Here is a 22,002-nt window from a genome sequence, read left to right as displayed (position 1 = left end):
TAATTGTCCTCCAAATTTAAAACCGGGTAGTATCTTAAACTCACATTAGTAGAGATAGCATATTTTGCATAATACACGTGAAACCTATAAGCATTTGTTTAGCGCGCTTAGACTCCTATACGATGCATAACCCTCGGCGAGACGCTCGAAACCTCTCAGTGTTACGTGCCAAAAAGTTCGAGGTCAACTTGTGTATCCAACGAAGGTCGAAAAGCCTGAGGGAGAAAAGGAAAGAGAAATCTAATCTGCAGAAGGTATTAAGGTGATGAGATCACCGGAAACGCGCGTCAGTCATTTGCCAACGTCAAGTGGACTCCTTTTACGTATTAAATTCGGGATCCTCGCGTCAAACAAGCCTCTGTACAGGGACCTGAGTTGCATAAATCACGCAAACGATGAAAAGATCCGACCGACCCGAAGAAGGTCATGTCTGTCCAGTTTCTGGATGCCGAAGGAAGGAGAGTGGGAACGGGACATCTTTATGAGGACGGAACCTCAAAATCTCGGTACAAGCAGAAACCACCTTCCGAATCGCCATCAGGTGGATTTGAGTAATTATAGAGAACCTGGGAGAGGACAGAGGGAGGGAGAAGAAGTATTAGGGAATCGCAGGGAGTGCTATCGATCATGGAGATATCTGTAGATTCGGGTCATAAATCACTATTTGCTTAGAATTATCGCCAATCACATATTGCGATACGATTCATCAATTCTCTGCGCGTGAACTGTACCGAGTAGGCCCCAGACCGTCACTTGGACACGGGAGTGGCGCCCTGCCGAATCTCAAGAGCCTACTCAAGCTTCTTGTGCTTGACTTGTTGGAATTTCCAATGGGAAAACTCTAGCTATATCATGCAGGAACGAAACGGATTATCATGTATTAAATAGAGTAAAATATGTGTAGCTGACTACGCGGGAATATTAATATCCGGTATCTACATATTCTTAATACAGTATCGTAGGTCTTGGCATTAGGATTCAAGAAACAACGAAAGATTGTAGGTGGTGGGTGACAGCGATTTCCGGAAGTGCTGTCTATACCTGTGCCAGGAGGTTCCAGGGTTAATATGCTTCCAGTCTGGTGTTGTATATGATCAGTCTGGTGTTGTATATGATCTTAGCATTTACACGGTGGATTGAAACTATAAACTGGATGAGACCATCTTTCACTTCCAGTCTTGCACATGGCCGTCTCAATTGAAATGCATTAAACTCAATCGTCATGATTCATTGCGCCTTGATAGATATTCAAGATCCAAATCTACGATTCATCGGGCTGTCTCCTCTGAAGAAAAAAAAAAGTATAAATTCCCCCCTTCTACTTACCTGTTTCCCCTTCTATCTGATGCACCAGTGTTCTACCGTCAGATAGAAGAGGAAGAAATTAAGGCCAACCTTGTGTTTGCTTTCTAATTGGATTCCATCAACTCAGGGCTGACACAGGTACACATTCAGCTGGAGAACATCACGTCACCGTCTACTTTCAAGACCTCAGGGGACAAAAGCAGAAGCAAGTGCAAGATCATTCTCGATGTATGATGTATACTCGAATAGCTTACAGTACTTTTCATTGACTCCCATGCAGTAGTATAGTCATCCATCTACCATCATAATAGCGACCATCTTACATCAGATTTGTAGGAAGGTGCTACTGTTAGCAAATTGGGCTGTAGATCACTTACTCCTGTCCTCAGTACTGTGGCGGGATCCGGTTTTTACACCGAAAATCCTTGATTGCCCCCCCCCCCCAAAGGCGAAAAGGGAGAAGAAGTGGGGGCCACTCACACCTCACCCGCTTCCGACCGAACCAGAAATTAGAAAGAAAAAAAATAAAAATAAAAGAAAAAAAAACTCGAAAAGAGTATTGGAATGATGAATCGAACATTGAGAGCAATAGAAATGGAATGGGTAGTTGTAGAAGACTACTACAGTAACATATGAGTGGTAAGTTAGTGGTGGTGGACGGTGTTGGGTGGTGCCCGTTCTAAAGCTTCGGTGGAGCTTGGCAGGCGGCGGAATGTACAGTATCAATTGAGCTCTTCGTCACAGGGACAGGAAAATTATATCACAGTAATCCTATGCCCCCCACAAATTGGAAGAACACATCAAGTAACATGGATCTAAGCGGTGTTGTGCCAGGTGAAGGAAACCTTCTTGTGGGAAATCAATGCCCAGTTTGTACTTCCTCCAGTTGCGGTGACGGGATTTCAGTCGCGATGGGAGAGGAGATAGAAAGATCAAAGGGCCGGTCAGCTCATAGTTTCGTCAAGAACAGGATAAGTCTACGTAAAAGTTTGCCAGTCGAAGTACTGTCAGTCTGTCTCTCAGTGTCAGATAGTACGAGGGCAACTCATAGAAATCAACCCGAGATTGAGCTTGAATGGAGCTCATACAACGGAATATAGGAAGCGACCATGGATCATGAAGGGAACAACCCAAGGAAACAGAAACCAATATGAATGAGTCAATGAATGGTATGCTACAGAAACTTGGAGACGCCGTGTGTAGAGACAGAAAACATGCTGCTTGCTCCAGCCACCAATGGGCCTCATGCACATCCAAGAATACAAACTCCGGAGTCACCATCGCCATCATGACAGGGCTTCACTGGTTTGCCACTGCAGTAGCGCTCTGAGGACAGCTAAGCCACCAGCTTGCGTCTCGACGGTACGACCACGACCTTTATCATTGAAGTCGCGTGGCCTAAAATGTAAGGGCGTCACCGCCGTGTCCGACTTGCGATTGCGATAATCATCCGCTCCTGATGGTAGAGTGCTACTGTTGACCATATCGTTCGAGACATGCCTCTGTTCGAATGGCAGACCCCACCACTGACCGAACTTGCCATCAGCGTCGCGCGTCTGCAACGCTGCTCTCGCATTGTGCTCGACCCATGGCCCATAGGCACGGCAAATCCCCAGATGTTGCGTAAACACGTCCTCTCGCCGTTGAGCCCGAGCAGACTCATCGGTTTGATCCTCTAGAAACTTCGCCTCCTGGGGCCGTAGCGGCCGGCAGAACTCGGCCAAGTGATGGAAGAAGATGCCCTTGAAAGTCTGTCCATCCTGAGAACAGCTGGCGTGCGAGTCACAAGTATCTTCCATCACGCCACCCCGGCCCAGTCCGGCCCATTTGTCTGATGACAGATGAGGCCAACCGGTGGCACGTAGCGTTTTGCGTACAAGATCGTGGCCGTCACGTAGATACTGCAACTCACCCGTGGCAAGCCACAGGCCCCGGAGTGCGCTGAGGATCACCCCTTGATTATAGCTGTACACCATTGTGTTGAGCTCATCGCATCTGCGTGACCCAGGCTGAGTGGCACTGCGCCAGCCGCTGATATGGAAGCCGTCAGCATATAGGCCACCGACGCCAGTCATGTTCGAGTTCTTCAGCCAGGTATAAGCGTCGATGGCGGCCTTCAAATAAGCCGGATCGTGACGACGACGCTGATCAGGCTTCTTGCTGGGTGCCGCTACGATGAACGGCGAATCAATTGGATCCCCCGGGAAATATAGATACATTGCAATGCTGGCAGAGGTGAAAAGTTCATTTGTGATAGCATTCTTGTAGGGAATCAGGGTGGGATTCCATATCATGCCCCCATCGCAGAGGGTCTGGTCCCAGCCAACCGAGGCAAGCTCGTAGAAGATGCGCGCTCGATGCGCAGCCGCATCGCGGAATTGCGTACCGTACCAAGCTTGCGATGAGCTATTTGCCCGGGCACCATTCGAGTCGGAGTAGTAAAGGCTAGAGTGCAAGTCTTGAAACTTGACATTCTCCAGCCAATCGAGAACTACCCAGAGCATGTCGTCGTAGGCCTGATTGCGCAAACTGAAAGCATTTTCACCAAAGTAGAAAGCGCTTGTTTGGCTGAAAAAGTAATTGATGGTGTTCTCGAGCGCTAGAAAGGAAAGCCCCTGCACGCCGTCTGAGTGGATCTTGTATGCAGTCGATGACAAAGTTGACAAGGTCGCAGCGACATGCGTTCCCAGCACGGCCGCAGTCCAATCAATGCTGGACGGCCAAGTCCCCTGCCATAAGACAAAGTACTCCTTTTGCATCACATTGATGGCGTCCAACAAGTCCTCCAGCGTCTGCGTCGCACGCGACGCCTTCATTGGCTTTGCTCCATCGCTCTCCTTGGAAACGGTCGGAACCAACGATAAGTCTCCCAAGGCCCTGGCAGAATCTGATAGCAGAGCATCAGGGGCAGCAAGGGGTCGCTGCGGACCATGCGCCAGCGCATTGGCCACCGTTGCGAAGAGACAGAAAGCCGTCAACATGAGAATAAAGAGCGAAGACCCCATGTGTCCGGTTAGGGCGCGAGTGAGAGCCGGAGGTCTCATTCTGCTGGTGCATTGGCGTAAAAAGAAAGGCAGGCCTGCCACTCCGCTCAGTGCACAACCCTCTATTTCTATAAGAATACACACCGGCGCCGCCACGCAACGAGTGACCCGTCAGGAGGGACAACTTCAGTTGGAAGTCCGACCAGGTGTCGATGCGGGGAAATGGAGAGGGAGAGAGGGAAGCGCCGAGTGGACCTCCCATTCCCCAACACCAACGGCCACTCCTCCATCAGGTGGATGCGGAGGAGGGCTTAGTCACGCCTCGACTTCGACTGCCCGTACCTTGAGTGGTACCGGCAGCAGGTGCCTTTGCAGTAGTCAACTGTTGCTCCGGACTTGCCTCAGAGAGGACGCTCAGGTGATGGGTCTGTCAGTGCGCCCGTGGTAGGCTTCTGTAAGCGGCCAGAGTCTTGACGAGTCGAGCACATCCACTCGAGGATGGAGCCATTAGACACCTCCCCAAGCTTGTAGATGGCTTGGACCTTTTCAAAGTGAGTCGCGTGATGCCACCCTGACCCTGGGGGGATTTTTAGGCTCACAGGGAAGAGACAGGGAGAGTAGAAGAAGATAGTCGGAGAAGTAGTGTGGACATCGACATCGCATTTACAGTCGGCTTTGGCTGTGACCCTCTGCATATTGCGAGCACTCAGCGCAAAACACGCGCTTTGATTCCAAGTTTCCGAGCAGGGAAATTCCCGGTCTGGTGATACACATTAAGAGGAAGCGATAAGTGCACATGAAGGGAGACAGCCACGACGTATCAATTATCATTTGACTTGCTCGCGCGAGACCTCATGAATGAGGGACGATGACCTGGTATGAGCGAGGGGGAGCCAGGATGATCAACGCCTCCGTGAGTGTACCTTTAGGTAGTACCAAGTTATGGCATGCAGCTGTCCCCGACAAGCAATGGCTGGAACGACGGGAGGTCGAATGGACAACAGCTTCGCCTCACCCTACGGTCTCACTTGAAGAGGAGGGGAAGATGGCAAAACGCCGCGGGCCAGGTGCAGTATGTAAAGGACGCAGCCTGGATCGGACCCTGTGTCGATGGATGGATGTACTGTGGCAGGTCCAGCCAGTGTGCTTCATCGGCGACGACGAAGCCCTTGGATGGCCTCATACTACTATAACACATACAGAATGTCCACTCGAGGATTGACTACTGTGAGAACGAATAGACATGAGTCGTATGTTGATTGCCACTTCTCTGATGTCTGAATCTTGCCGTTGCAAGAGTCATCTCCATAGTACACGAATGGACGGTGAATCTGCAATTAGAAACAAGACCAACAACTTTCTTCCCACTTCTGAATAGGACCTCGCACGGAGGCACCGAAGGAAACCTAAAAACTCATGCCAAGGCATTAACCCTTTTCGCGCCCACGGATGAATTGAAACACCAAACAGCTGACGTCCGCGGAAAAACCATCGGTAAGCATTCATGGTCATCACTGATCTACCGTCTGCCCATGTAGGAGCGATAAAAGTCGTCTGCAGCGCTACCTCCACCACCCATCGCAGGGCTGTTGAAACCGTATCCAAGACGCGAGGAGATCGACTGCCCCGCCTTTTGAGCAGCTTCCACCTTGGCCTGCAGCTCCGAAGTGCCCTGGTCAATCACCTGCAGCTGGGACAGGTGGGAGTTGAGAATGCGGACGATTTGAGAGATCTGGTGCGAGACAGAGAGGATCAGCATAAAAGAGTTCTCTGGCCGCAGTGCCGCCCTGACGGGGAAACTTACTGGCTCATCCGCCCGATTCGTCTTGCTGATTGTGGCAGAAGCCCCGTTGACCTCCTCGATCATGCTGGTGAGATCCTTACCCATCTCGTCCAGGCGATCGGAGAGCTTCTCAGCGAGTTTGTATCTGTTGGAAGGTTGGAGTTAGCTCGTTGATAAGTACCTCTCGTCCACATTGGGAATGTAAATTCATACGTCTTTTCTCGCTCCTGGTCAGGGCCTTGCTCGCCTGGCGTCACCTGCTTCGATACCATCTCGTCCACCTCCCGTTCATACCGATCGAGCCACGAACTCAGCTCGTCCTGCTGGGATTCAACAGCTGCCAGTTGGCGTTCAACCTCCTGGGTTGCACGCTCGGCATCGACGGTGTTTCCGTACAGCTTTTGCACCTTGGTGCCATTCTCCACAAGCATGCGGTCCCATTCGGCAACCTTCTCGGCCTGCTCTCGGAAGTCCTTTTGGTACTTGGTGAGGTCCGTGGCCCACCGAGTGATGATCTCATCCATGGTCTTGTTCTTCAAACGAGACTGTGCTGGAGGGGCAGGCCCCGCAGTGGACTGACCAAGAGCGGATGTGCCAGTGGTCGCTGCGGCAGGGGCAGCTGCGCCAAATGCTGGCTTATCCTTGGAAGTATCAGCAGCAGGGGCTTTCACAGAAGACTGGTCTGCGGCAGGCTTGGAGAAAAGGCTGGATGCAGCGGCAGGAGTAGCAGTGGGGGTAGTAGATGTGGTTGTAGCTCCGGGAGTAGCAGCAGCAGTGGTTTTGGCACCACCCGAGCTAGGGAACATGGAGCTTCCAGTGGAGGAAGTAGTCGTTGTGGTAGAAACACCACCAGCAGACGAGGTGCCGCCTAGCGTGGGGAAAAGGGACTTCTGGGGAGTGGCAGCGGCTGCCGCTGTGCTGGCAGGTGCCGCGGTAGTAGCTCCGCCGAGCGAAAACGTGGGCTTAGAAGCCTCACCTCCAGAAGACGGAGCGCCACCAAGGATGGACGCGGGCTTAGAAGCAGCAGTGCCAGTAGCAGAAGGAGCGCCTCCTAGAGAGAATGCGGGCTTGGGTGTCGAGTCGCCAGCCGCGGAGGCTGCTGCAGGTGCGGTTCCAAACAATGGGTTTGAGGCCGGGGCCGCAGTAGAGCTCTGCGAGCTAGTCTCGGCTGGCTTGCTGTTATTTCCGAAAAGACCGCCACCAGATGGGGGCGCAGCAAACGCTGAAGGCTGGCCTGCGCTAGAAGCGGCATTTCCAAACAAGGCAGAAGGCTGTGTTTGCGCGGGAGCTGGTTTCGTGGATGATGTAGTAGGGTTGGATGAGGGAGTGGCCGAGGAACCGATGTTCGTAAACAGAGAAGGCGCTTTGGAAGCAGGCGGGGGTCCAGCGGGAGTAGTTGATGCAGTGCCGAATAGAGAGCCGCCGGAGGGTGTCGCTGTAGCAGATGAGGCTGCACCTGCCGATCCAAACAGGTTACTGGCGGGCTTTGTAGCTCCGGCATTGCCAAAGAGTCCACTCGTAGTTGTCTGCCCGGGGGTAGCCGTGCTGGTGCTCTGGTTGGCAGTGCCGAAAGAGAAGCCAGACGATGTTGCCGGAGGGGTGGCAGCGGCGGTGGTGCCAGTGGTGCCGAAGAGCGAAGGGCTCTGTGTAACTGAAGATGCTGCTGCGCCAAAGATTGAAGGGGTCGTGTTGCTAGCAGCAGGCGCGGCAGCATTGCCGAAAAGTCCTCCGCCAGTTGACGCGGTATTTGAGCTAGTCTGATTGTTCGAACCGAAGGCACTGCCATTGGCGCCGAAGATGCTCGGTTTGGATGCTCCACCTGAGCCCTGCCCACCGAAAGTGAATGCCATATCGAAGTTGTATTGCGATCAAATAGAACTGGCAAGGTTGGCCTTGCTTGGAAAGGGAATGAAAGGCACGGACCAATGCCTACAAAGGCAACAGGGAGTGGAAGGATTTTCACCGTTGACGTTGAGGGTATGAGCGAAGACTATTCGAACTTGAATACTGATATTGAACAATTGTCCAAATCGGGAGAGTGGCACGAGGTAGAGTGCGTGAGGTAAGAGGTGAGGTGCAACAACAACAATAATAATATGGCAGGAGATTGAAGCAAGTGAGGTTGCGCGCGCATTGATGCCTCAATATCAAGGCATTCTATTACCTGCGCCGTAGCTCACTGACTGCCTGAGGCCTTCATGTTCTGGACTCGAATCGATTGCTTGAAGGTACCACCATCGTCACTCTGGGGCTACACGCCACCTAAATTTGTACCTGATTGCCATTGAGAGTTCTTTCCGCATCGCTGACTGACTGTTCGCCTTGCTCGTCACTCATGTGCAGACGATAATTCCCATATCGCGATCATGCCGGCTACGTTGTCCGATTCCCCCACCCATCTTGAACCTCCAAGTCGAACCGTGGAGAAGGAGGACCCTGGAGCTGGGCACAACAGTAGGCGATCCCCTTGGGTCACTATGGCACGACCAGGACAAAGGATTGACACGTTCGACAGCTAGCTCAGCTTCCGACAGCGACGAGGAACATTTCTCAGACGCCAGCGAGGGACAGCCAGATCTACAGACGGAATCGCCACAATCGGGGCGCGCTTCTCCTATTCCAGTCACCCGGGTTGAGCGAGTTGACGACCAAGCTTATCACGGTGAATTGCCCGGCACACAGGCATACGAAAAACGAACACAAGACGCAGTACCCGACGAGGTTCGGTTGGTTTCCTCAGACCCAAGCGAGGAGCAGTCAAATTTACAGACGGTATCGCCGCAGTCTGGGCGTACCTCACCGATCCCGTTAACTCGAGTTGAGCGAGTCGATGATAGTGTTCAACACGGCGAGGTACCTGGCACAGAAGCATACGAAAAGCGAACACAAGACGCAGTTCCCGACGAGATTGAAATCGTTCCAGACAGCATTACAAGCAGGAGTCCTTCTCCTGCGAAGTCGCCTGACCGACCCTTGACTCCCGGCGGCTCACCGACCCCTCGGACTGTTGTCGAAAAGGTAGAGCCGGATGAACCGAGTCACGGAGAGATACCAGGTACAGAAGCCTATGAAAAGCGCCGGGCAGACGCAGTGCCGGACATAGTCGCCAAGGTTGCGTCAAATACGGAGAGTACGGGTGCGACGCCGACGGCCACCGAAGAAGCAAATGCGTTGAACGCCGAGAGTCAACCCGTTCCCGAGACGCGGCTCACCAGAGTTGACACGATACCAGCCGAAGATCAATCGCACACTGAAGCTCGTGCGCATCAAAGCTCATCCAGCGATGCATTACCCGACACGGTGGACACTGTCGTTGACGAGGCCTTGCCCGCTGCCTCAGAAGCAGACCATGAACCAGTGGACACAAAAGCTGATGATGACTTTGGCGACGATTTCGACGAATTCGTGGATGAACCGGGTGGGATGAACGACAACGATGATTTTGGAGATTTCGACGATTTCGATGATGATTTTCAGGAGCCTGAGGTTGTTGAGCATGTCGCCGATACCAGTACCACATTTTCTCAACAGCCTCCGGCATCTATATCTGTTGTAAGTTTCTGCCAGCAAAGACCCGACATGTGAATCATCTTCTGACAACGTGCTCCCCAGCCTCCTCTGATCGACTTTAACGACTTCTCATCGACGTCTGAACTTCTTACAGCCTTATCAGACACGCTCGACGACATTTTCCCCGCAGTCAAAGACCTGCACTCTCTCCCGCCTGTCGAGCCGATCCCAGACTCCTCGGCTATCTTCAGCACTGAGCGTAGCCTTTCATTATGGTCGCAGCTCGTTGCACCACCACCTCTCCAGCCTCAAAATTGGGTGAAATCACGCATTCGCCGACTTTTCTTAGTCTCACTGGGCGTACCCGTCGATCTGGACGAAATCCTTCCAGCATCGAAGCAAAAGAAACTCATCCTCCCATCTATCGACATTGACAGTTCTGGGAACAACAACGACCAATCCCAACCTCAGCCACGCAAAGAAGGTGACGAAACACCCACATCAGGGCAGGCCCCTGCTCGCGCCAAAAACGCTCGCCGGGGCGCCACCCCACCCCCTCAATTAGACCTCTCGTCCGTTCGGCGGCTGTGCACGACGACGGACGCTGCCCTTGATGGGTTAACGGATGGCGAATTATCACAGCATGTCTCTGAGCTCGAGCAGATCACTCTCCGCGCTAGTTCCGTCCTGGAATTTTGGCTGAAGCGCCGGGATGGGCTGATTAGCGAAAAGGAGGCATTTGAAGGAGTCATTGAGAATCTTGTCAGCCACGTCCGGCGAGCTAGGAAATAAGACTTCTGGGCCCCTAACGAGGTTTGATATCCTCTCTGCTGAGCAGCAGCATGGGCGAGAGTGGTACATATAGCTACGTCATCTGTATAATATAATGTTGGAAGCTTAAGCGGATTGCTTCACTTCCATTGAAGAAGCATATTCAGGAGTCTCTAAGTCATTTCACTCGATTCACATCACGGGTCTCCAATTCGTATACGCCTTTAAATCACGTGCTAGGTCTGCTACAACGCTGAAAGATTCACGACCTGTCGGGGGTAAAGAAATCAGAAATCTTCGCAATTGATTGAGCGAGGCAAGCTTGGGCGAACCGAGAGGAACGAGAGGGCTACTGTGAAGTCGCAGACTTTAATAGTTGCAGGCCCGGAGTTCGCCTGGTCCATGCTATCAGCCTGAACGCCAAGATTGAGACCAGTGATTTTGAAAGAGGGAAACGAGTAAGACGTAAACAAGAAAGGGGGTATAGAGATATGCGAGACAGGGCCTAAACCGACAATCTTGGAATAAAGGACGTAAAAGTAATTCAGGATCTCAAACGCAGAACTCCCATCGCTAGCAACAACAAGATGCTGATTGAATCGGCATAGAAAGTCGGGCATAAATGATGAGAGAGACGCAATATCAATCGATCTCAATGATGTCCGCGCTGTGGGTCGCGCCGGTGATCGGGGTATTTTGTTTAGAGCGAGGGCCCTGGTCTTGCTTGCCTGCCATCTCATCAGCTTTGCGCTTCGTCGAGGATGCAGATTGGGACAGCCGTTTGTTTGGAGGAGGGCTTGAGGATATGGCGTCATCATTGACGGTTTTGACTGTCCATGTCCCATCAGCTCGGACCTGAATCGATTGGGCGTGTGCTAATTTGCCGGATTTTTCCAACGCGTCTCGAATCTCGACGAAGTATCCGTCAATTATGAGCATTTGAGGACGCGCATCAGCTTTGCACACTGGACAAAGCCAGTTGTCATTCAGTGGTTGGGTACCGGATATGGACTTGCGAGTGGTGACGAAAGTCTCCAGGTCGAAGCATTCGATGTGAGTGCAATTCACAGAGCGCGCAGGAATCTTGAACACCTGGGCCATGAACGGATCAATCAGAGGAATCGTCAGACTGTCAGTCACGACCGCCAGCTCGTCGTCATCGGTACTTGGAGTCAGACGTTTGTTGATGGCAGCACGGGTTGCGCTTGCCGCCCAATGACGGGTTTGGCCAAGAATACCGTCATGCTCGCGAAGTTCCATGATCTCGACGGCCGCCTCGTAGTGCATGTATTTGCACTCTCCTGGGCCTAGGAGGAAATGCATGTTGATCTCATTCTCGCCTGCAACAAGATGACTACTGATGTCCAAGGGGAGGTCTTTGCCATTGTGCACTTTCCGCCGCACGTGCATCTCCTCTTGATTGACGAAGATGTACAACACACTAGGCCAAGTAGTGCTTACTGTGGACCAGGTCGTCTCGACGTTCTCTGTTGACGAGTTGGGCACTGATATGATCCGCAGGCGATAAATGAGGTTCTCCGACTGACAGACTTGCGTGGATCGTTGCCCGTTGTCTGTTTTCATGACACGGGAGATCCGCTGGTGGTCACTCACGGAGAGAGAAAATTTCCATCGACAGTGGAACATCTCAGGGCCAACCTTTGTTGGTTTCACCATGAAATCCCGAAGATACTGGTACAGGGGAATCTCCTTTATGCCCTCCGGCGTGTTCTTGACGAGCTGTTTCACGGGGTCGCGAAGATCAGCTTGGTGAAGACTTAGCCGCATGGGCTGGGGCCGTACTGTCAAAGGAGCTCTGTATCCCTCGGGAGGCAGCAGAGGTGATATGACGGGTGCCCCTCGAAATTGACCAGGTCGGGCTTGAGATGTCTGTATTCCTGACGACGAGACGGGAACAGGCCGCATGGATGAGGGGTGTCGATTACTCGAGTGAGCTGATTGATTCATCGCTACGAGTCGGGCGGTATTGATGTTTGTAGTCGGTCGAAGTGTGGCGTTGCCATGTCCTACCCAGTCGTTGAAATGAGCCTGCCCAGGATGAGCCTGCCGTGGGCGAGGTTGCAGCGGCCGTGATGCTTGTGGATTCTGAGTAGGGTGCGGCGGTTGAGATTGGGCGGTATGATCCATCCAAGGGGGCAGAGCCTGAGCGTTTGGGGGGAGTGATGGTGACGATTGGGGAGTGAGGCAATTTGCTGGCACTTGGCCTGCTGCATGAGACGCCGCTGCTGTGCGTATTCTGTGGATCGGTCCCCTGTGGACGTTTGTCACCTGTCCTTGGCCCGGAATCACGGGCGACGCCAAAGGCGATTGAACGTGAAACTGAGCGTGACTTGGTGGCATAGCCTGCCACGACCCCTGTGGAGAGATTACTTGAGCTGACCCGTCCCAGATCTGAGGGGATGATGGCAGGTTCTGAAGTGCGGGATGAGCGCTGGGGATTTGAACGGGCGTCGAAGGGTTGGCGGGCACTTGATGGGCATTTGGCCGCAGAGCGGGTCCCGAAGCAGTCGAGGGACTCGAGGTGTCGGGCTGTGGGATCGACTCTGGTCCTCCTGCTGTTACTCCATTCTGGTACTGCTGAACGGGACTCTGGATCTGATTGTTTGACGTGTGAGGCCCCGTCGATTCAGGAAATAGCGACAACTTCATGGGAACCATGCGATAGTTCTGGGTTAATGCTTGAATAATTCTTTCAGGGGCATTGCAATCAACAAGAGACTGATTTTTGTTAAATACGCGCTCCAGGTAATCTATATGTTTTGACTCGTATAGACACCGACACATAGATGTGAAGATCACGTTCAGCAAGGTTGGAGAACCTGTACAATACTGTTGTCTTAATTCCGTGACAAGTGGAGGATATCCGCGTCGATAAAGATGGCGAGTCCATTCGCTTGAGGCTTGAGTCCCTAACTTCGAAAGACAAGCCTGAATCTCTTGAAAGATGGCAGGAAACCACGGCGATCGAACCATTTCAGCAATGTTGAGAGGATAAGCGCTAAAGGCATCCATCAGTGTGATGGGTAACGAAGAGTTGTGCGCAAGCAACTCCGCCAGTCTGCGGAACCCAGATATGGATCCTTCATTGTTGAGGCTGGGGAACCTGGACCAGAAATTCAGTGGGTCCCGGTAGGCTTCACAGAATAACTGATGAAGCACAAGGTAGAAAAGATCGTGCTTTTTACAGGCTTTCACGAGGAGTAAAGCTCGGGGACTTCCGATATTCGACGAGCAGGACGCAGCCGCCTTCATCAACTGGTGCGCTCTTTCAGCCCATAGAGCCCAGTCCTGTTCTGTAAACATTGTCGTGGTTGAGGACTGGCAAGGCCTGTGGGGGACGGTCTGTTGTATTGTCGGCCTGTTCTCATGGCTTGCTACTGACGACGGTGGTGTCGCGGATGGGCGGTTGTGTGAATTCTGCGGCGATGGAACATTTATAGCCTGGCCATCGGCTGGCTGACCTATCTGCTGTGGATGAAGGCTGTGACTGACCCGAACCAAATCCGATCGGGCTCTCGCTTCTGGTGCCTCTGTCTCCGCCGTCTGTTCCGGAGAGAGTCGCGAGGAGACTTGCACCTGAGCTTGCGACTGAGTGGGTTGTTGCGAGACTGTTCGATTGACACTCGTCTCTTTATCGCGTGGGAGCGTGGGTTTCACCGACGTTGCCCAGGGTGCGTTTACTGTCACCGGTGGTGCCCGATCGGTCACTGACACGGGTGGAGAGATGACTGTGTCAGGTTTTTCGTGGGATGGAGAATGCGGCGGCGGCGGCGGAGGTGAATGTGGAGGCCGATTCGGGGTTGGATGAGGTCCAGGACTAGGCACTGGCGAAGGCAGCGCGATTGCTGTCGAGGTCGCGAGTTGTTTGCTGGCAGTGCTCAATGAGAGCGGACGTGGAGAGCCGGTTGTAGTTGACAAATCGGTTCCTGGCGTCACAGGTGACCGCAAGGCCATCTCTCCAGAAGCCAGTCGACGACCTTCTTGCGGGAGTTTTGAAGGGTCTGGCCCATGATGAGAAGTTGTCGCTTTTGAAGGGCGCTTGGCCGCTGGTGGTTCGCGCGGTGGATATGATGTCTCCCCCACTGAGGCCATCCAATCCCTCCGCACGCCGCCTAGGAATAGGCTCGCGGTGGAGTTGGATTCTTCAAGACAGTGAGCAGGACGTTGCGACCGAGGAATGCCGGGCGACATCGTGATGGACACTGAATCATCTTAGGATCAAGTGTCGTCGGGAGGAAACAGAACAGAGACAGAAGGACGAAGAATGGCTCCCCTCTCCCCCAGGGCGCCAAACCGATTCAGTCGCATCAGGCGGCGAACAAAGGACTCTTGAGATCCCTGGCGATGGATGACCAACCCCGTCTGTTCCAGTGGCCAGTCCGCTCAAAAGGCAAGCAACAGGCGTATTGTCGTTTGAAATGTCTGTTATGAATATGGACTGGATACATCTGCCAATGATGTGGTCTGCTGGTTTGCCTGTGAGCACCGTTGCCGCTGTCACTGTTTGTAGTTTGTACAATGTGCAAGCGGGCAGATCCTGATCGAATGTGCTGCTGCTGGCTCTCACCCAGCTTCCAGCCCCATACTTCCCACCAGCTGGAGCACCAGATCAGGCTTGAACCTTGGCCCGTCAGATGATCTATCATACCAGGAGGGAAAAGCAACTAGGTCCGTCAAATGTCGACTGGGAACCTGCGCAGTGACTTCAAGACTGTCAACCACGTTGAACGTAAAACACACGTTGCGACCGTCCCTTGGCATGCATTCAGATCACACGATTGGCTTGTACAACAAGGGTCAATAGTTACGGGGTTATCCCATTGAGATGAACCTAACACCGCTCGTCCGAGGCTGAAAGAGGCCCGTTCAAGAATGCCTGAGGCAGAAGGCAAAGGATGCCGGGAGTATTACGACCATTCAATCAACAGCGATACGTGCCATCAAAGTCGGATCGCTCTTCGCTCGCACGTGTGAGGCTCTGGTCTCACTTATTCAACAAGCCACCGATTGATCGACATACGGACCGTCTAGTCTTCAAAGCTCGGACCGGCGCTTGCTGACCGAATGTTCCGACTCGACAACTCGGTGGCATTGCCATCACTGGCTCCCACAGGCAAGAGATCACACGTCGCAGGGGGTCAAGTAGAGTCCTTGCCTTCTGGCGCAGCAAGATGACGCATTTTCGTCTCTCCTGCCCTACCTACCGATGCTCTGCCAATGCAGCGCCTCGATAGCTCCCTGTCACCAGGTGGGTCGGAAGTATTCGACTGAGACACATACCACTGTACTCCGGAACTTACTGCAGAACGCTCTGTTGTTCTATGCAATGAGTCGACAGTTCTGAACAACTGGAATCGAGCGTCTTGCTCAAACTCATCTGCGGCTTGTGCCACGACTCAGGTCTAAGGCAGGCTCAAGGTGGTATTAGGTGGCTTCTGGGAACATCAAGGACGAGCAACCAATCTGCAATGTTTGTTTGTTTTTTTTTTTTTTTTTTTTTTTTTTTTTTTGCGCTGGGTCAAAATTGATGCCATGGTCAATCTCGTCCACGTCAATCCTCCAAGTCAACTCAATGTCTCTACATAAGTCTAGGGTACAAGTTGAGTAATAGCCCGACTAAAACAGGTATTGATGAGTATCTTATCGGTCTTTTGCCAATTGACATCCAGTATGGGTATAGTATCCTATCTACACCCAGCAGAGAGGTCGAGTCAGCTCGGGTAGAGCAATGGAGATAGCATCAGACTTCCTGGGAGATGAGGTTACCGTACTCATTTGGCCCGAGTGTAATTTACTGGCTACCTACACTTCCTACGGGAGTACATGACTACAGTATGTGTCGCTTGTCAGTTGTCGAGCTCTTCTAGATCCGTGCGCATGGGTTTACTTCCGAACATTCTACTCTTGTCCCAGTCAACAATTCAATTCCAGTCTCCACTGTCTTCGGTGGTACTCGGTGGTCGATACTGACATGCCAACATTCCACTTCTTCCGGTGTAATGGAGACGGCAGGGTTCTAGCCTCCTAGGTGAACATGGCAGTATGGAGGTGCGATGCTCGCCTCAGTACGCTGGACACGCTGAATTGACCTCGCATCTCCCACGGCGGGTAATGAAATCTGGAGTCTACCTGATTCACTACCTGTAGAGAGTTCGTACATGGAATCGCAGACCCGGCACTCAAGCTTACCTAAGCACTCCCTGTCAGTTTCGTGTTCTGAATACTTAATTGCATTCTTGCAACACTCGTGGGTTCTGACAATTCTCACTCTTCTCCGAAATGTTTGCCCGCTGCTGGGTCATCCAGTAACTTAACTTGCCCAGCCAGTGCTGATCCATTTCAGTCACTAGTTCGCACCCGGCTGGGCCCACCGACCCGTGCAACTGTGGATTTGCATCCAGAACACATCCTCTTTCGGTTTGGAAGGCCGCACACGTCACTAAGGTCCTGTTTCGGTTCTGGTCGAGAGGAGGAGATGGAAGTCACAGCGACAGCGATCTAGAACACATTGCCAAGTTGGAGGGCACATGAGGAAGATTGACCAGAGTGTATACTGGTATACTATACATCATACACTACACAGTAAGTAATAAGTAGTAGAGAAGATGGCGGATAAATCGGAATTTAGACGGACAGCAAATTCATCAGTACGACGACGCGGTACATCATCGCAGGGATTGAGTGACCGTGATACTACTACTTGGTAAGTTAGTACTGACTACGAACTGGTACAAGGGTACCTGTCTAATCGGCTGGCAGTTCCCTGTATTCGCAGGTCCCTTTACGGAATCTACGTCGACAGCATTTGGTCGACGCCCAGCTTCCTGCACCTTCTCATTTCCAATCTCTTCTTCATCGGCCACTTTTCAAGGCGTTCCGACCCACGCCTGTGCAGCAGAAACTTTCCCTCGATTCCTCTGAAGCGCACTGGTCGCTGACATCCAGATTCGTCGCATTTGAGCTTGGAGACCTCCCTTCCCTTTTCCTGTTGACCGAGTGCCCTCCCAGGCTATTGCGTCCGCGCCACCGGGTAGAGTGCAATTTCCCAAGAGGCACATCACATCCTTTGCAGCGAATCTCTGCAGGCGGGAGAACGAAGCTTCCGGTCCACATTTCTGGTTTAGCTTCTTCCAAGACTCCCCCTCCCCCCCGCGAGCTCAGGGACCTAAAGCACCAGAAAGGACCCAAACGACCAAAAGACCAAAAGGACCAAAAGGACCAGAGAGCCCGGATCTCGCTCTCGTCTGTTCAGGCGCTGGATTCCTTGTGTGCCCTGCTGCATTCTCTCCCCCCTTCCCCTCCCGGACGGCCGGTGCCTCTATAGCCGTCTCGGTCAAAACACACTTAACAGAGTGCTTCGCACCCGGGAATCGAACTGCTGAACTTCCACCGTCTACCATCCTCTTCTTCCCAAAGGGCTGCGCCAAATCAATCCCTCGTCCCCCTCGGCTCTTCTCCGCTCATGTGCTGCGATTGACTTGAGCATCGCGACCGACCCGCTCTCTCGGCCTCGGCAGCTGTCCGCGAACGACTGCAATCGCTCCAATTCGTGCAATCGTCTGTCCAGAATGGCCGCCAACGCCCCTGCGACCCCGGCGCCGCCTTTGAATGTCCAGCGCGGCGATTATCTTTTGGTCCTCCGTAGGTCTTTGCCACCGTACACTGCGCGAGCGGGATGCATGCGCCCTCGCGCCAAATGTCTCCCGCTCCGGGGTCGCTGATCTCGGGAGAAGGTCGGAACACTCGGAGTCTAACGTCTTACAGATGAACATACCCCGCGCGGGGACGACGAATTGCGCATGAAGCGTGGCGATGTCATCTTGCTAGAGGAAATGGACGAGGAGTTCCAGGACGGATGGTGGCTGGGCGAGCATCCCGGAACTGGTCAAAAGGGTCTTTTCCCTGCAGGTATGCGCATCGGTCGCGAGCCCATTCGGAACTTGCGAACACTCAAGCACCCGGCAAAGACTGGACAGATCAAGGAGGACAGAGAAATCCCGAGAGCTCACACGGTTGTTTTGATACAGGCTTCACCCGAAAAGCGCAACCGCGCCAGATTCCCACGAGTTATCGACTTCCCAGCTCTCTCGAACACATTCAGACCGACCTGGAATCGCATGCGACCGCACCTGACAGCCTCGATGTGACTGATCAGGAGCCGTCCACTCCTGTCAATACTTCTTTTAGTGCTATCAGCAGCGAGCAGTCCACCCCTCAGGCGTCGCGACCAGGAACTGCCGCGGAGATGACGAGCTCTCCTCAAGAGTATCTTCAACAACAGCGCTCTGTCTCTTCTCCCGTACAGAGGCCCGGAAGTCTGGCGGCGAACATTCAGGAGGCCTTTCGCCGGTCAATTGATAGCCATGCCACTGGCGACGATAGTCCGGTCATGAATGAAACGCTGAGCGTCATTGACGAGCATATCACCGACATGAACACCCCGCGCCACAGCGTGTCAACACAGGATGTGCGGACAGCCAACGATTCCGCAAGTGAATATAGCAGCCATCTCAGCCATCGCATGTCCTACATCAACGGAAATGAAACCGACGAGGAAGAGAATACGCGACTCACCCCAGAAGAAGTTCGCCGTTGGAATCCCTCGGAAACTGCCAAACATCTTCGGGAACTCGATGTCGATCACAGTCATTGTGAAATCTTCGAAAGGGAAGAGATCACCGGCGATGTGCTTCTGGAAATGGACCAAGACACTATCTTCATGAAACACTTTGACCTTGGAGTGATGGGCAAACGTCTCAAAACATGGCACAAAATCAAAGCATTTCAAGAGGAGGTCAAAGGCATTTCTACTCCACAGAGTGAGTCGACACGCGGCTCCATCTCCAGTCACGCAGGCTCCGTTGGGGCCGCTCGGCCAGAGGAGCGTTCGCTGTCGCGTGCTGGTCAAACGAACTCCTTTTTGCCTCGGATACCCACGCTTTCAGAGCGATCTGGCCCTGGATACGTGCCACGAATCGCTACCATGCCGGGCCACTTTCCTCGCTTGGCTGGTAACGGCAACTCTCCATTGACTACGACCTCTCCTCAATTCACGCAGTTCTCCAGCGAATCCCCAAGGCGGGTCTCTGCTGCGTCGATTCGAGATTATAATCGCCGTCACTCATCCATCGACGCAACGAACCGTGCCATGTCCGAGTTCCATTCGAATAATGGCCATCAAAAGCAGCCTTCCTTTGATCGAACATGGACTCTTAACAATGGCGCCCCTCAACCGCTGCCTACTCGCCCAGGAACAGCTGCTGCGACGGGCCCAGGTTACCGCGGACCACAAGCGTTAGAAGCAGGACCAGACGCGACCGCGCGTCTAGACGAACTCGAAAGGGGATACTTTTCAGGCACTGAAGTGGACTCGCGACGGTCTCGACGTCTACAAAAGCGAACATCTAATGGCGGCAGTATTACCCATTCCCGAAAATCGAGCCTTGTCGATGAGTCAAACCGAGTCAACGCAGCCAAGCGCCGATCGCGAGTGAACAGTGTCGACTCCATTCGTGACGTCGCTTCTCGGTCATCTCCTTCAGCTCCGTCCTACCATGGAACACCCCCGAAAAGCCGTTTCAGGAGTATGAGTACCCGACTGTCGTCACGCAGTGGCAATGATTCGCAGTCTTCGACTCGGGAGTCAAAACCTGGATTCTTTGCAAGCTTCGGACCGTTGATCCGGAACAAGAACGAATCGAAGGGTGACAACAAGAGCGCAGTCAGTGGTGTCACTGGTGACAACACAAACGACAGTTCTGTTCGCGCTTCAACTGCAACTTCTCAATCAGCCAGGGTCGGCAACGCCGAGCCTGCGTCAGTACGAACGGCCGGCACTCGTACAATCTCTGAAGTTATCGGTAAAGGAGGCAGCGACAATTCGGCACCTGTCTCGCCTCGCGACTATGATCCGATGTCGGGTCGCACGGGGTCCACTACACCGTCTGGCACATCCAAGAGCTCCGAGCGCCACAGTACTGATGAATCTGGCAAGGCTGCGGAGGGCGCTGGGTCTGTTGCTCGACCGCGGGTGGCTAAGACCAAGAAGGAGACGAGCGCCTACACCCGTGGCCTAGAGAAGAAGTCTCCACAAGAGCAAGTGGCTGGCTGTGATTATAGCGGATGGATGAAGAAACGCTCTTCAAACCTGATGGCGACGTGGAAGCCTCGACTGTTCGTTTTGCGAGGTCGCCGTCTCTCTTACTACTATTCCGAAAAAGACACAGAAGAGCGGGGCTTGATCGACATCACTGCCCATCGCGTACTCCGTGCTGACAACGATCCGATCATCGCGTTGCATGCCACTGTTACTGGCTCGACAGCCATGCCCGCCAATGCTAACGCACTCGATCCGGGGGCGAAAGCGAAGGGACTGAATCCCGCACTTTCTGGCAAGGACAGCAGCGGGCCTTTCTTCTTCAAACTCGTGCCTCCCAAGTCAGGCAATGCGCGCACCGTGCAATTCACCAAACCGACCACCCATTACTTCCAGGTTGACACAGTGCAGGAGGGCCGCTTGTGGATGGCAGCACTCATGAAGGCCACCATTGAGCGTGATCTATCCGGCAAAGTGGAAACCAGCAACAAGCAGAAGACCATCAGTCTCAAGCAAGCGCGCATGATGCAAGCGCGCCCACCAGCCCTGATGAATCTGCCTGCAGACGCAGGGCAATCAAGTCAGGTACCCGAGCATGCTGATGAGGACCAGGGGCTTCGGATCAATGGTCTCAATCTGAATAAGGTGACTGCCGGGGGAAGTGACACCCCTCACAATAACGAGGCTGATGGGAACTCGGCCGATCAGCCGACGCCTTCAGCTTCTTCGGCTTCTAATCCGCTGGGCGAGATTCACATCGGCACTTCGCCCCTTCTACCAGATGCATTGGTCCAAAGTGATGCCAAGCAAAGCTGAGATTCTTTGATTATATTCTTGACTGCCGTATGGCTGTTCTCACGTCCAAGGTTGTTGTTTCAAAAGAAACTTGTCCATATGTTCTCAAATTCTTTCTCTCATCCAATTCCTTTCATTTCATTTTTTTCCCTCAAATCTGATTTGCCACTTCTCGTCCATTTCTTCTGTGGGGTTCCCCTTCGCTGTGCAATTGTCTCCTCTCGTTTCTATACGATTCCTCGTCACTTTTGCTGCTGTTCTTGACCGTGCAGCTTTCCTTTCTTATACACCCCTAGTTCTGATGGCGTTTGATGTGATATACCCCCTTCGATCTCCGACTTTTATTGCCCCTTTTTTACTTCTGTGTCCCTGGGTGAGCTTTGATACTCTAATGATATATTCTCTAATTTTTTTGACCATTTTACTTATCTTGGAGACATTTCTCAAATGTGTCCGTCCTTTGTGTCTGAATTTCTCCATCGACTTCCAACCAATGGAGATGGTCGTAATGAGAGAGAATATTTTTTACTTCATTGCAATGGTCACTGTGCCTATTTGGATCTTTTTCAAAATACGTGCACATCGAGATGATACGCGAATCCAGTGCTCTAGTGCTTTGAAGCCTGGGTTTGATCTGGCCCTAGCCGTGAACTTCCAGATGTGGGGGATCTTAGAGACAAAATTCGGTGGATCACCTAACTGACCTCGTCGGCTGCGTATCTCCATGAGCTATATAT

General features: G+C 52.7%; 5 protein-coding genes across 5 annotated transcripts; 2 read left to right on the top strand and 3 right to left on the bottom strand.

The window, feature by feature from the left end:
- Positions 1-2,591: 2,591 nt before the first annotated feature.
- N7539_001463 (putative glycosyl hydrolase) lies at positions 2,592-4,349 on the bottom strand (the record flags this gene model as incomplete). The annotated part of the gene is made up of 1 exon (XM_056931066.1): positions 2,592-4,349. The coding sequence occupies one exon, from the start codon at positions 4,347-4,349 to the stop codon at positions 2,592-2,594; it is 1,758 nt and encodes a 585-aa protein (XP_056793097.1).
- A 1,459-nt stretch (positions 4,350-5,808) lies between these two features.
- Positions 5,809-7,922, bottom strand: N7539_001462 (putative nucleoporin Nsp1; the record flags this gene model as incomplete). Its single annotated transcript, XM_056931065.1, has 2 exons — positions 5,809-6,217; positions 6,286-7,922. 2 exons carry the CDS (start codon positions 7,920-7,922, stop codon positions 5,809-5,811), a joined length of 2,046 nt encoding a protein of 681 aa, XP_056793096.1.
- Positions 7,923-8,438: 516 nt separating this feature from the next.
- On the top strand, positions 8,439-10,374 carry N7539_001461 (DUF5102 domain-containing protein; the record flags this gene model as incomplete). The annotated part of the gene is made up of 3 exons (XM_056931064.1): positions 8,439-8,526; positions 8,588-9,624; positions 9,685-10,374. The coding sequence occupies 3 exons, from the start codon at positions 8,439-8,441 to the stop codon at positions 10,372-10,374; spliced, it is 1,815 nt and encodes a 604-aa protein (XP_056793095.1).
- A 621-nt stretch (positions 10,375-10,995) lies between these two features.
- N7539_001460 (MIZ zinc finger domain protein) lies at positions 10,996-14,565 on the bottom strand (the record flags this gene model as incomplete). The annotated part of the gene is made up of 1 exon (XM_056931063.1): positions 10,996-14,565. One exon carries the CDS (start codon positions 14,563-14,565, stop codon positions 10,996-10,998), a length of 3,570 nt encoding a protein of 1,189 aa, XP_056793094.1.
- Positions 14,566-17,942: 3,377 nt separating this feature from the next.
- Positions 17,943-21,286, top strand: N7539_001459 (putative polarized growth protein (Boi2); the record flags this gene model as incomplete). Its single annotated transcript, XM_056931062.1, has 3 exons — positions 17,943-18,015; positions 18,139-18,282; positions 18,330-21,286. 3 exons carry the CDS (start codon positions 17,943-17,945, stop codon positions 21,284-21,286), a joined length of 3,174 nt encoding a protein of 1,057 aa, XP_056793093.1.
- Positions 21,287-22,002: the final 716 nt, after the last annotated feature.

The sequence above is a fragment of the Penicillium diatomitis genome (genome assembly GCF_028827545.1).
Source record: "Penicillium diatomitis strain IBT 30728 chromosome Unknown utg000002l_segment0_segment0, whole genome shotgun sequence".
Taxonomy (NCBI): domain Eukaryota; kingdom Fungi; phylum Ascomycota; class Eurotiomycetes; order Eurotiales; family Aspergillaceae; genus Penicillium; species Penicillium diatomitis.
This window is presented reverse-complemented; position numbering and strand designations above follow the sequence as displayed.